Source organism: Myxine glutinosa, chromosome 1 (genome assembly GCF_964187855.1).
Source record: "Myxine glutinosa chromosome 1, kmMyxGlut1.1, whole genome shotgun sequence".
NCBI lineage: Eukaryota > Metazoa > Chordata > Myxini > Myxiniformes > Myxinidae > Myxine > Myxine glutinosa.
This window is the reverse complement of record NC_136261.1, coordinates 331,338,197-331,353,507: the sequence shown is the minus strand read 5'-3', so window position 1 is coordinate 331,353,507 and position 15,311 is coordinate 331,338,197. Positions and strand designations below refer to the sequence as shown.

At 43.2% G+C, this 15,311-nt stretch overlaps 2 protein-coding genes across 2 annotated transcripts in view; both read right to left on the bottom strand.

Moving 5' to 3' along the window:
* LOC137415725 (cysteine and glycine-rich protein 2-like) overlaps positions 1–9,091 on the bottom strand; it is a 72,977-nt gene extending 63,886 nt beyond the window's left edge. The window contains exons 1-2 of the mRNA XM_078779527.1: positions 8,927–9,091; positions 4,774–4,891 (exon numbers count right to left, since the gene is read on the bottom strand). Coding sequence (XP_078635653.1) covers positions 4,774–4,891; positions 8,927–9,091 — 283 coding nt within the window. The remainder of the gene's footprint in view (positions 1–4,773; positions 4,892–8,926) is intronic.
* LOC137412053 (transcription factor E2F8) overlaps positions 8,563–15,311 on the bottom strand; it is a 47,590-nt gene continuing 40,841 nt past the window's right edge. Inside the window, exon 13 of the mRNA XM_068097300.2 lies at positions 8,563–10,649. Within this exon, the coding sequence (XP_067953401.2) occupies positions 10,470–10,649 (180 nt within the window). The 3' untranslated portion in view covers positions 8,563–10,469. The remainder of the gene's footprint in view (positions 10,650–15,311) is intronic.

Genomic DNA, 15,311 nt, shown 5'->3' with positions numbered 1-15,311 from the left:
GTTTGGCAGTGAAAACTAGCCCGGGAGGGTTAGGATAAAATGATAGGGATCTAGTGAAGATTGACCATAGGTAACGGTAGCGTTAAGTAGCGACATTACGCCTGTAGTGGGGACGTAGTTAGATTCGTTTGGATTATAACGAGGGAGCGCAATAGTTTAAAGGGGCGACTGGGAAGCGCAAGTTTCAGAGGGGAGTAGTTAGATCAGATGATGCCGTGTGTTTGAGGATCGAAAGTGTATTGAGCAGTGTACGAGTGAGTAATGGTGATTGTGTGCCGTGTTGAGCAAATGGTCCTGGAAAAAGGAGGGTGCAGGAAGCACCAGGTGTGATGGCACAGGTGTGCAAATACAGGTGTATGGAGAATGGTTGTGTGGAATACATGGAGTATGGAATATATGGAGTATGGAATGGATGGTGTGGAGTGAGTATGGTGGAAACTGTGGAGTGGAGTGGATGGTGTGAAGGTGTGTATGGGGAGGATGGACCCCATCACGAATACCCGGGGAGGGTAGTTTAAGAGTTAGGTAGCGGGAGTAGGTAAATTGTGGTTGGATATTGGCATCTGTGGTGCATGTGGAAGAATGGTGTTTGGATGGGTGCATTAGTGTCGTGGAAATGGCTGGGCGTGTGGCCTGTGTGTAGTTAAATGGGCACTCCGCCACTGTGAGGATGTCGGCCAGGTGATGCCGCAGGTGGGCTCTGGGAGCCGTTAAGTTGTGGATGGGGCCCGAGGATCCGGAGGACGGACCCGGGTAGCCCAGTGCCAGAGGGGGCACCGCCAAGGAGGGCCTTCCCCAGTTAGATAGGTTAGGGTAAGGAGCAGGTAAGCTCGGAGGCAGCTGCAGTGGTGGAGGTGTGCAGGTGGGTAGACCTGCTGGGAGAGCCACACGACCCAGTTCTGAAATTGTGCAAAGGCACAGGGAGTTGAATCGGGGGAGTGAGACCCCAAATTGATGAAGCACCACAGTTTGGTCAATGGGAATTTGGTTCTTAAAACCGCATAGAGTAAGATTGCCAATGGATTGGCAGGGAAAGACCCCGGGTAGTGTAAAGTGTGTTAATGTCATTTAGAAGGTAGATAGGATGGAAATCTCCTCGCACCATCTACATCCACTCACCTGGGGTGACGTAACCACACCATGCCATGTGTTTTTGTTATTTTTGTGTAAATGTTTGGAATGTGAGATGCATCATGACGTGGGTGTGACATTGTGTTGTTGTTCCATCTCTCCCTCCTTATGAGGATTGATGATGAATTGGGGATGGCAAATTTTGGATTAATGGGATTGTGACGAATTTGGTATAAGGGAAATATGGGGAAGACGTGACGGTAGCGACGGATTTGTAAATTGTAGTGTAATGTGTAGATTTTTGTAAATATGCGTAAGGGAAAGGGTAGAACAGGTGACGGGACGGGTGGGGTGACGTACGATAGGGACGAGCTTTTCTCCGCTCGGTCTCCAGACGCACCTCACTCTGCATTGCCTTTATTGATGTGTACCCTTGTGACCTTATCCCTCGCTAACCTAACCCTCTCTGTCTTCCTTCCCCGACCCATGAATCGTGCTCTCTGGGCACTGAGGGGAGCGTGCGGGAGTCCGCCATTGTGTGCCCGAACCCCCGCAACCAGCTGCCTGCATCGATGCACCACTTATGGACCACATGTCTTTGGCTGGGCACCACTCATGGACCCCACGGGTTGGGGCATGGCCCCTCTGCTGGAACCGGCCACGATGGCCCAAGATCTTGCTTGCGGACCCGGTGAGGTGGCACCTATGCCATACAGGTGAACCACCCATAGTCGGCCCCTGTGGGCTATAAATAAAAATGGACACGTTCTGTGCTTTTTTATTATTCCAAATAGGCCGCCAGTAAGAAGAAGAAGTTGACAACATCAGGAAGAACAACAGCCAGCAGAGAGCCGAAGAGCAAGACCACCAGCAGGGGTTTGTTTATTTTTTATAACTATGGCGACTGTGCACTACAGTGCGTTCTGGTGCTTTATGGTGCTCTTTATTGGTGCTGGTGCGTCGATGCAGCGCAGGCTGTCTCCCCCCCCCCCCCCCCCCCCCAAAAGAACAATCACAGGTCCTGGGTTGCGTTTTGTAAATACAATTAGCGTCACTTGTAAATAATGCTCCCCACCGTTCATGTATAGTTTGAGAACCATTCCGCAATTCGGTTATCCTGTGGGCGTGAATCTGTTAGGTAGGGTGCAATGCAGCAGAGGGACATATTTATTTGTGTTTTAAAACTGTCACACTCAGGGTCAGGTTAATTGTAGAGGGAACTACACTAAGTTAAAGTTTTGTCAGGCCGAGACGTGCCGTGAGGCATGAGGGTGCTGTGTTACGGTTTTTAGAACCTTCACTTTGTAAATTTGGTATTAAAATTTCCTATGTACATTTCCCCTTTAATTGGCTGTTAATTTGAAATGAGTGCACCGTAGCTAGTCCATGTACAAGCACGTAGAAAATCATATACCCTTCTAAATAGTTATTTCCTTATTATGTGTCTTAGTTTAAGGCTGTGTTTCCCACTAGTTGACCCTGCATTGCACCGAATTGAAATAAGATAGGATCCCTCCGACGCCCCCGTGGCATCTTCAAAATGCCAGTAACTTTGGGTGGGGTTATTGGCATCACCATCGCCAGTCGGATTGCCAACTGCATTCGCCCTCCATTGAGCACGCGGTCAACTCGGGGAAGAAGGGTGTGGCCCCACCTCGTCATCAGAGGGAGGAGTGAACCAGCCCCGATCAACCAACCAAGGATGAGGGGTTTGGCTTGAGAGGGCGGAGAGAGAACGATCGGGCAGTTTCGCGAACGTTCCAGGGTGTGGCGATATATAACCCGTCATGCGACGCCCCCACCAGAAGAAGAGAGATGAGTGAGCAGTCCACCGGAGTCCAGTTGAGGAGGAGCTGGGATGCGCGTTTGAGACAACCGCAGCTTTGAGTCCACCGCAGCGGAACCAACCGCAGCTTTGAGACCACCGTAGTCCAACGCCCCTGTGACACACGCAGCTTCGACCCGCTGCTACGCGGGAACCAGACTGCGGTGGCATCGGTGGCCGGCGAGGTCGAGCCCGACGTCCCATGCGGGAGCAAGCTCCAGCTGAACCTTCCTCCCCTTCCAGCCATTCGTTCCTGCCTTCATTCCCCATTTGTGTAAGTCTGATTGTCGTCTGTTTTGTATGTCTTGTCCTGGGGTTTAAGTAAGCTTGTGTAGGTAAACTAGTATTTGCACTGTCGTCTTCTTCTTCTGTAAATTCTTTTCGTATTTTTCCTCCTCCTGGTTTCTTTTGACTTGTACATAATTAGTAATAAATTATATTTGTTCTTCCTTACCTTCTGGTTTCCTCACATCCGATCGTCTTCGTGATTTCCCCAATGAATACCTGTGGCACGATTTGGCCAACGTTTAGAATCGGGGTCTAGTTCTGTTAACGGTTCGAGCCGCGGGCTGCCATCCGCTTGGCAAATAACATCTTGTCCACGGTCTCGAACGAGGTCGCTCACCTGCCTCTCCAGAGGGAGCTGGGCAGCTTCAGGACTCACGTCAGCCAGTCATAGACAAGGGGATTAATCCCCCCTTGGTAAGTGAAAAAGGGCTGACGTTGAGATCCGCAACAATATATATATATATATACACAAAGAATTAAGTTAAGCACCCCCCCCGTTTTTTTACAACCTCGCACATTACAAGTTTGTTGTCGTCAAAACAGTGTAATATACCCATGATATTGCTATATTTTCTGGAGAAGTGATATTATGGTCACATAAAAACATAACAATCATGCCGTTTTCAATATTTTATTCTGAATAATTTAAGGTGAAATTTTTTGGGAATTTTAGGCATATTTTCACCTCAATTTAAGTATGGAGCTATAGGTCCATCACGGACAGTGTGGATGACGTTTATGTTTTCTAACGTACAGTCATTGTTCTGAGAAGACCTCTAGCGATCTTTGCGTCAATAACGTGTGTAGGACCCACGTGATCGGATCACTGACTCAACCCTACGTCTCATAGACCCTGTAAGCCGTCGTATGCGTTGCTGTGGCAGGTTGTTCTATTCCCGATGTAATGCACGTTCCAATTCATCCAGATTGGCTATTGGAGGGACCATCTTCGCAATTTGTCGTCCCAACATGTCCCAAACGTGCTCGAGGGGGTTCAACCTGCCACAGCAACGCATACGACGGCTTACAGGGTCTATGAGACGTAGGGTTGAGTCAGTGATCCGATCACGTGGGTCCTACACACGTTATTGACGCAAAGATCGCTAGAGGTCTTCTCAGAACAATGACTGTACGTTAGAAAACATAAACGTCATCCACACTGTCCGTGATGGACCTATAGCTCCATACTTAAATTGAGGTGAAAATATGCCTAAAATTCCCAAAAAATTTCACCTTAAATTATTCAGAATAAAATATTGAAAACGGCATGATTGTTATGTTTTTATGTGACCATAATATCACTTCTCCAGAAAATATAGCAATATCATGGGTATATTACACTGTTTTGACGACAACAAACTTGTAATGTGCGAGGTTGTAAAAAAACGGGGGGGGGTGCTTAACTTAATTCTTTGTGTATATATATATATATATATATATATATATATATATATATATATATATATATATATATATATATAAATAAAAGTCTTTCTGATAAGACACAAACATCATGCAATAATTTACATGGCCATGGCGGCATGACAAGTTTTGCCCAAAGTACCCAAAAGTTGCCCCCTCGCACTCACTGCAGAAGAAGCACAGTGTGTGGAAGCTGCGTCCTTCACATTGCACCTCCTCAGCACGGTACACCGCCTTCCCGCAGGCTCCACATGGTGTACCCCCACCTAGGCGAGCCTGCACGGGCTGTGGGTGATCAGCAATTAAAACTAGCAGCAGAAGCTGGCTCGTTCAAAGCCACAGTCACTCTCAATCTCTCTTGGCTTACGAGTTTGATGAAAAATTATGAATTTGTAAAAATTGCTTCTGGCATCAGGAATGCAAGAGTACATTAAAAACAATGTCGAGCCAGCACCCAAAGGTCACATTTACATATTGTATCATAAAAATCGCATCAGTGTGGGAAGGAAGTGGTGCATTTTGGCAGTGTGTGGTGCAATCCATAGAGGACTTCCTGATGCTGACAACTTTATAACCCTTTAGATGATTGGAATTACCCTTCAGAACCCGTTAGAATTACCCTTCAGAACCCGTTAGAATTACCCTTCAGAACCCGTTAGAATTACCCTTCAGAACCCGTTAGAATTACCCTTCGGAACAAATTATAATTACCCTTTAGAACCATTTACAATTACACTTTAGAACCGTTTATAATTACACTTTAGAACCATGTAAAATAGCACTTTAGAACCATTTAGAATTACACTTTAGAACTCTTTATAATTGCACTTTATAATTACACTTCAGAACCATGTAAAATTACACTTTAGAACCCTTTATAATTACACTTTGGAACAGTTTATAATTACACTTTGGAACACTTTATAATTACACTTTAGAACCCTTTATAATTACACTTTAGAACCCTTTATAATTACACTTTAGAACCCTTTATAATTACACTTTAGAACCCTTTATAATTACACTTTAGAACCCTTTATAATTACACTTTAGAACCCTTTATAATTACACTTTAGAACCCTTTATAATTACACTTTAGAACCCTTTATAATTACACTTTATAACCCTTTATAATTACACTTTATAACCCTTTATAATTGCACTTTAGAACCCTTTATAATTACACTTTAGAACCCTTTATAATTACACTTTAGAACTCTTTATAATTGCACTTTATAATTACACTTTAGAACCCTTTATAATTACACTTTAGAACCCTTTATAATTACACTTTGGAACAGTTTATAATTACACTTTGGAACCCTTTATAATTACACTTTATAACCCTTTATAATTACACTTTATAACCCTTTATAATTGCACTTTAGAACCCTTTATAATTACACTTTAGAACCCTTTATAATTACACTTTAGAACTCTTTATAATTGCACTTTATAATTACACTTTAGAACCCTTTATAATTACACTTTAGAACCCTTTATAATTACACTTTGGAACAGTTTATAATTACACTTTGGAACACTTTATAATTACACTTTAGAACCCTTTATAATTACACTTCATAACCCTTTATAATTGCACTTTAGAACCCTTTATAATTACACTTTAGAACCCTTTATAATTACACTTTAGAACTCTTTATAATTGCACTTTATAATTACACTTCAGAACCATGTAAAATTACACTTTAGAACCCTTTATAATTACACTTTGGAACAGTTTATAATTACACTTTGGAACACTTTATTATAATTACACTTTGGAACACTTTATAATTACACTTTAGAACCCTTTATAATTACACTTTAGAACCCTTTATAATTACACTTTGGAACAGTTTATAATTACACTTTGGAACACTTTATTATAATTACACTTTGGAACACTTTATAATTACACTTTAGAACCCTTTATAATTACACTTTAGAACCATGTAAAATAGCACTTTAGAACTATTTAGAATTACACTTTAGAACTCTTTATAATTGCACTTTATAATTACACTTCAGAACCATGTAAAATTACACTTTAGAACCCTTTAGAATTACACTTTAGAACCATGTAAAATAGCACTTTAGAACTATTTAGAATTACACTTTAGAACTCTTTATAATTGCACTTTATAATTACACTTCAGAACCATGTAAAATTACACTTTAGAACCCTTTATAATTACACTTTGGAACAGTTTATAATTACACTTTGGAACACTTTATAATTACACTTTGGAACACTTTATAATTACACTTTAGAACCATGTAAAATAGCACTTTAGAACCCTTTATAATTACACTTTATAACCCTTTATAATTACACTTTATAACCCTTTATAATTACACTTTATAACCATGTAAAATAGCACTTTAGAACCCTTTATAATTACACTTTATAACCCTTTATAATTACACTTTAGAACCATGTAAAATAGCACTTTAGAACCCTTTATAATTACACTTTATAACCCTTTATAATTACACTTTATAACCCTTTATAATTGCACTTTAGAACCCTTTATAATTCCACTTTAGAACCCTTTAGAATTACCCTTTAGAATTACTCATTCGAATTACCCTTTGAACCCTGTATAAGTACACTTTAGAAATAAACAAGGTGGGTTAGAAAGGTTCTTCTTCATTTTTGATGGACAGATGGAAGGAAGGACATAGGCAAATATGGAAGTGCCTTCACCACTTGAAAACAATTTTGACTTCATGTACATGATGCATAAAATGCTCCAGCTCATAAAATATGAAGCTTGAAGTCAAGAAAAAGTTAGTGCAACTCAATTATCCAAAGTAGTGAGAATGGCAAATAAGTCAGTTGATGTTGTTGCTTCGTATGAGGCCAGTGGCAGCTGGTTGCATGCATCATTTCTGAAAGCGCAGCTGTGCTGCTGATGCAGTGTCCCCCGGGTTTTTTTTTTTTTTTGTATACTGAATCGAGGCTCGTGAAAGAGCTAACATAAAGAGCATAACTGTTACCAATAAGCTGGTACTCATGTTGCCAACCTCGGGAGGATGACAGGCTGAGTCAACCCATCCAGTGTAATTTCAACGGCACAGTAGGGGACTCAAACTCAAGACCCTGAGATCGTAAACCAGCCACTTTAACTGTTAGAAGCCAATAACAGGGTAATAAGTCGGTAAATAACTTTGACCATCCTCGGCCAAATGGTATGAATTTATGGAAACAAATGGAATGGAAAAAACAAATTTTGGAAAATGGAAAATGGAATGGAAATGGAATGAAAAAAAAAACAAACAAAAAAAAAAACAAACAAACAAACAAAAACAAATGGAAAAAATATATAACCAAAAGCCAAACGGCTCCTTTGGTATGAATCATACCAAGGTCATGAATCGTACCAAAGATGTAAAATGCCCGTTATCTAGCGGCCATCGATTTTAAAACGTGGAAAACTTGGCCAAGTTAAAGCAACGAGCATATCAAGGTAAAGAAATTTGAAGGCAAAAGCTTTGCACAGGTAAGTGAAGAAACAAAATGGATCACTTCATCAAGCCAGTGAAAGACCACTCCCATGCAAGCCAAGAATCATCGCTACAGCTACCCTCGGGTGAAACGCACACATCCGTGAAACAATGGAGGGACGGGAGGAAAACTCACCAGCATCGTCAACAAAGGGAGCGTTTGATCGCCAACGTAGATGCTCGTGGTCACAAGTGCTTTCGACGAGGAGTCAAGCAGCGGGTGCTCCTTTTGGATTGGCGACACGAAACGCAATGTTCGATCCGTGCATGGCGTTCATCCCGTCTCGGTCGGAATATTTACGTCTCCGTCCGTGGAACTTCACAGGCCGTTAATTATATATGATTGGCGACCGTTTTATAAAAGCATGACCTTTGGGCGATAATGATGTACATTCGCCAGCGAAATAAACAGCACGGGATCACAGAAATGCCACGTCCGGGCAGAAAAAGGTCAATGCACATATGTACACATTTAATGCAGCACAAATTCATCCGCGGACAGGTAATTGCCATTTGTATATCTACATAAGCAGTAAATAGTTTGTCTAAGTCAGTATTGCAAATGGAAGCTGGCTTCTAAGAGCAAATAAAAACAGAAATGTGCTTTCGGCAGTTTGTGCAATTCATTTCAGATCTGCCGATTATGAGTGCGAGTCAATAAGTTATGCCACTTTGCTCTTTAAAACCTTTTATTAAGCACACGTGCAGATGTACTGGTGGTCTATTTTTCGACACAATCCCCATGAAGGGAGATGTATTTGTTTGACCTCAAAGGCTAAAACATATAAATATTTCGGGTTGGAGCCACACTCGGAGAGCCTGCTTGACATCTCCACATAGGGCCCCCTTCAGGGCCCGGGCAGCAAAGTCTGGGATGTACGGTGGATGTGGGACAACCTCCCAATTTATCTTGGTGATGGTACCTACTGTCGTGTGGGTTGACCGAGGTCCAACATTGTCCTTCAGCAGAAGCATACCCCAGGACAGGAAACAAGATGACGTTTGCAAATCTCGTTTTTGCAATTTGTGGAGCTCGTCATGGTCTGTTCTTGGGATGGAATTAAAAGGAACCGTTCATATCCCAGAACACATTCGGCATGATTTTGCCAACCAACCGTTAACCTCGAGCTTCTTCACAGAAGATGTCGTCTAACGTCATGCGTCGACCACTACAGATAAGTTTATTTCCATTGGAGATGTTATTTTTATGGGCATCAACTCCTATGATGATGCTGTTCATCACACACACTTTTTCTGCCTTATGTAAGCATTGGGCACCTAGGATCCTGGATTCGAATCCCGGTCGATCGCTGAATTAACGCCAGGGGGGTTGACTCAGCCTGTCATCCTTCCGAGGTCGGCAAATTGAGTACCAGTTCACTGGTAATTCCCTGCTCGTCGTAAAAGGCGACAGGAAGGGCATCCGGCCGTAAAACATCGCTTCAAAAAGGGGACCAAAAAACAACAACAACCACGGTCCCCGAAAAAGGCCAACCCCCACGAAAAATGGCCTCTAAAGGTGGTTTTTTTTTTGTACACATTTCTTCGGTCCAAGTTTGATGCCCCCCCATACCGTCCACACATTCGTCCCCAAATTTAAATTCCACTCACGCATTCCACCCAAAGAAGATGCATAACTGCTCACTGTTCCTCACATCCATTACGCCAATGGCGCCGTCATCTTGGTCACGTGATTTAGAGTTGCCAATATGCGACCAAAGATTAGCATCAAATGAGCACACAACGTAGGAACGCCAACCTACTCTACTGGATGGAGACATGCATGCATGTTATCCTGAGTGTTGCTGGAATGGAAAGTGGCATAATTTTTTGACCCATCCTCGGATTACACCAACATTTAAAGATCTAGCCCACCATTCACCCCCATCCCCAGTACTTCCCACCCACTTCCTCACCAAAAAAATATAAAAATCACAGCATTCTTGGATTGAAAATTCAAGTATCAAGTATACAAATAAATCTGCAAATTGTATCATTTCTCAGCCCAAGCTGTTGCAAAAGTGTAAATGCTAACTCTTAGAGAACAAGAATAAAAGAACTACTGAAAGAAAGGAAATTACATTTCATATCTGCAACAAAGGTTCCATTAAATGGCAGATACAATAATCACTCTTTAATTTAAATTCATGTTTTAGCTCAGAGTAAAAATCAATTGTGATATCCACAGGAAAAAAAAAAAAAAAAAAAGGCAAAACATGCACATCAGACTATTGAACTAAACAGTTGTGGTTTGCAAATAAGTTTGAGCTCAGCAGTCAGATTTTTGAGATCTTAATTGAAAAATTTCTTGAGTTGACAATACAAGACCTTGTGTGGCATTCGGTACCAGATGCTAACAATCTTGACCCAGGTCCAGCCGCCGTTGTGGAGGAACAACCACCTCTCGTCTCACGGACGTGGACTGTTTTGGGCAACCAGGTGAAGGAGAAAGGTTCAAGATAAGGCCAGTGGGTGTATGGAACACTTGGTCTGTCACAGCTGGCTGCCTGTTCCTGGGTGTTGATGGAAATTTCTGCAGGGAAATGTGGGAAAGGGGTCATTGAGGCAATCGAGTAAAGTAAAGATATCAATCGCACTCAATACTTGTGGCAATATTTTCTTATTGAGGAATACACTTGAGTTTTGTATCTGGCCTGTTGTCTTTCAGAAAGACAAGGGCAACTTGCAAATATCAGTCTCCAAATTTAGCTAAGAATTAGACAAGCGTGGGCAAGCTGGGAACCTTTTTGATTCTTAATTATCCCGCTCACTTGAAGCGAAAGGTGGGGTTAAGCAATTTGTTCATGTCCATACATCCGTCCGTCTTATCAGTTTATAATTGAGAAACAACTTCTTTAATTAAATCGCATGTTATATTTTGAGCACGATCCCTCTGGGAGCCCCCATTCAAAATCGAAAAACCTAAGACCGAGCGATTCTGCAGACCATCAAGTAGAAAGGCTGTATTGTGTTTCAGAGCAATCGGTAAGTAAAAAAGGGACGAATAGGGATCCAAAGTACAGGAAGTACTCCCCTCCCCCTAATAGAAGGACTCATGATTTAATTTATTCCAAAACATCACAATAACTTCTACAAACAATGAAAAGGAGGGAGGGGAGAGGGGAAAGGAGGATGCATAATTGCACTACATGGCCAAAAGTATGCGGACACCCCTTCAAATTAGTAGATTCGGCAGTTTCAGCCACACCCATTGCTGACAGGTATATATAATCAAGCACACAGCCATGCACTCTCCACAGACCATTGGCAGTGGAATGGGCCGTACTGAAGAGCTCAGTGACTTTCAACATGGCACCGTCATAGGATGCCACCTTTCCAACGAGTCAGTTCATCAAATTTCTGCCCTGCAAGAGCTGCCCGGTCAACTGTAAGTGCTGTTATTGTGAAGTGGAACGTCTAGGAGCAGCAACAGCTCAGCCGCAAAATGGTAGGCCACACAAGCTCTAAGAACGGGACCGCCGATTGCTGAAGTGCGTAAAAATCTTCTGTCCTCGGCTGCAACACTCACGACCGAGTTCCAAACTGCCCCTGGAAGCAACGGCAGCACAACTGTTCGTCGGGAGCTTCATGAAATGGGTTTCCATGGCCAAGCAGCCGCACACAAGCCCAAGATCACCATGCGCAATGGAAAGCGTCGGCTGGAGTGGTGTAAAGCTCGCCGCCATTAGACTCTGAAGCAGTGGAAAAGCATTCTCTGGAGTGATGAATGACACTTCACTATCTGGCAATCTGACGGACGAATCTGGGTTTGGCGGATGCCAGGAGAACGCTACCTGCCCGAATGCATAGTGCCCTGTCTAAAGTTTGGTGGAGGAATAATGGACCGGAAAGTTTTTCATGGTTTAGGCCAGGCCTCTTGGTTTCAGTGAAGGGAAATATTAACGCTACAGCATACAATGACATTCTAGACAATTGTGTGCTTCCAACTTTGTGGCAACAGTTTGGGGAAGGCCCATTCCTGTTTCAGCATGACAATGCCCCCATGCACAAAGCGAGGTCCATACAAAAATGGTTTGTCGAGATCGATGTGGAAGAACATGACTGGCCTGCACAGAGCACCGACCTCAACTCCATCGAACACTTTTTGGGATGAATTGGAACGCTGACTGCGAACCAGTCCTAATCGCCCAACTTCAGTGCCAGACTTCACGAATGCTCTTGTGGCTGAATGGAAGCAAATTCCCGCAGCAATGTTCCAACATCTAGTGGAAAGCCTTCCCAGAAGAGTGGAGGCTGTTATAGCAGCAAAGGGGGGGGGGGACCAACTCCATATTCATGCCCATGATTTTGGAATGAGATGGTTGATGAGCACATACGGGTGATGTTCGGGTGTCCACATGCTTTTGGTCATGTCGTGTACATGGCACATGATACGATATAGAAATTGATTTGCCTTTTGTGGAAATATATACAGTACATTTGTAAGTGTCTGACAGAAGTGGTCAGAGGTAGTACACTTACCTCGAGGCTATCTACTATCTAGTCTGGTTTCGATCTTGACCCGACAAACCTGTTCAACCGGTGTTTCACACAGAAAATGTTGCATTAAAAAGTGCATCATCCCTGAGATGGGACATTAATCTAGGGAAGCATGTGGTAGAATTAATTACGGGTGAACGATAAATATCCCACAGCTTATTTTGACGAAAATATGAGTTATTGTTGGCAGCCTGGACAAATTCCAAATTCCCCATTGAAATTGAGAAAAAACCCCATTGATCGACACTCGTGGAAAGTTTGGATCATTAGTGCATAGACTAGAAAGTGGAAAGTTCATGACCCAGCTTCCTAATCTGCTCAACCACTGCAAAACTATTCCTGGTTTCATCTTGATTCTTGGAGATTTCAACGTCCACTACGACCAACCACAACATCCTCTCTTTTCAAAGATCATTGACCTCCTTTCTACTTTTAGTCTGTCTCAGTCTGTCTCCCAACCTACACACGTTAAACGACACATCCTGGATTGGTTAGTGCACAGATGCGATGATCAGTTGGTGCAGTCCACGTCAGTGACCTGTGCTATCACCTCGGACCACTTCTGTGTCACCAGCCACCTGAGTATTGCTGTTCCTCGTCTTCAGCCCACCTTCATCACTGCCCGCAACATTCGCGCCATCGACCGTTCCGCCTTTAAAGAGGACCTTCACACCCGTCTCTCTGGCCGTTCCTATGTCACTGCAGAAGACCTCGACTGTTGCCTCCACACAGCGTTGGACTGTCATGCTCCAGCGACACGGCGCCCCGTTCCCAGACTCAGGAGTACTCCGTGGTTCAGTGCAGTCAGCGACGAAGTCAGGGCTGCCAAAAAGGAACGACGACGTGCCGAGAGACAGTGGCTGAAGACTGGCCTCACAGTCCATAAACAGTCCATAAACATAGCTAAAAGACTTGTCATAAAAATCATTCTGAAAGCAAAAACGTCATATATTTCTGATCGGATTACTAGGAGCTCCTCCTGCAAGCAACTGTTCAGCATTACCAACCGCCTGTTTGCCACCAAAAATAAATCCGTTCTTCCCACTGTATTTCCTCAAAACGAACTACCCCAACGCTTCCTGCATTTCTTTCACAATAAAATTCAGTCAATAAGAAACAATCTTGACAAGCAGTCACTCCTTTCCTTCGATGATGCTGAACACTGCTTTCACGGACGACCTCTTAGTTCGTTTACTCCTGTTACTGAGGAAATTGTCAAATGTACAATCCTCAAGTCAAACACAAAAACATGTGATCTTGACCCCCTTCCCACCGATTTGTTTATTCAGTGTTTGGACACCCTCCTCCCATTTATTACTGCAGTTATCAATGATTCTCTGACTACGGGTTCATTTCCGCTTCTCTTTAAGCAAGCGCTTGTTAAACCACTTCTTAAAAAGCCCACCCTTGACCTTAACGACATGAAAAATTACCGTCCTATCTCCAACCTGTCTTTCCTGTCAAAGATCACAGAAAGAATTGTGCTGTCACAGATGAATGACCATCTAGTTTCAAATAATCTTTTCAATTCTCACCAGTCAGCATAGAGACCAGGCCATAGCACCGAGACCGCTCTCCTAAGAATAACCAATGATCTTCTGGCCTCTCTTGACTGTGGTAAGGTTTCCGTTCTTGCTCTTTTGGACTTGTCTGCCGCCTTTGACACGATTGACCATAGTCTTGATTCGTCGTCTTGAAATCACATTTGGTATAACTGGTACTCCCCTTTCTTGGCTGATGTCCTATCTTACTGATAGAGTGCAAACAGTTGTTGTCAATGGCCAGAAATCAGCCCCTTCTCGGCTTTCCTTTGGCGTTCCCCAGGGCTCAGTCCTGAGACCTACCCTCTTTCTTTTGTACACTCAGCCTCTATTTGATCTTGTTGCCAGACATTCAGTTGATCACCACGCCTTTGCGGACGACAATCAGCTGTACACAGGAAGCACGATTCAACAAATCGTGCCCACTGTTGAAGTGTTAGAAGGCTGTATTGCCGACGTGAAGGCATGGATGACCCAAAACAAACTTCAGCTGAACGATGCTAAAACAGAGTCGATGATTGTAAGATCGCACAGATGTCCTCTACAATGTTCACTTCCTACCACTATTCATGTTGGTGAAACCGATGTAAACTTTGTTTCATCGGCCAAGAACCTTGGTGTGATTTTCGACTGTAACACGACATTTTCCAAGCAAGTACTTCAAATTTGCAAATCAGCATACTTTCAGCTGCGAAAGATCGCATCCATTCGCCAATTTCTTACTCCTCAAGCTGCTCTAACTCTGGTCTGTGCCCTTGTCCTCTCAAGGCTAGACTATTGTAATTCTTTGTATGCTGGCTGCCCTCAGTTTCTCTTGGATAAGTTACAAAAGGTTCAAAACTCTGCCGCTCGTCTTGTCTGTAAGGCGAAGAAGTCTGACCATGTTACTCCGCTTCTTGAATCTTTACACTGGCTGCCTGTCTCTGCTCGTGTGCAATACAAAATTTGCACACTATGTTATAAATCATTGTGTGGAACGGGACCTCGCTATCTCTCCGATTTGCTCACTCTCTATGAACCTCGGCGACGGCTTCGTTCAAGCGACGACTCTATGACCTTAGAGCCGCCGCGCCCCAGCACCAAGTCATTTGGCGAGAAATCCTTTTCCCTTGCTGCACCTCTGCTCTGGAATGACTTGCCTTCCTCTGTTCGAC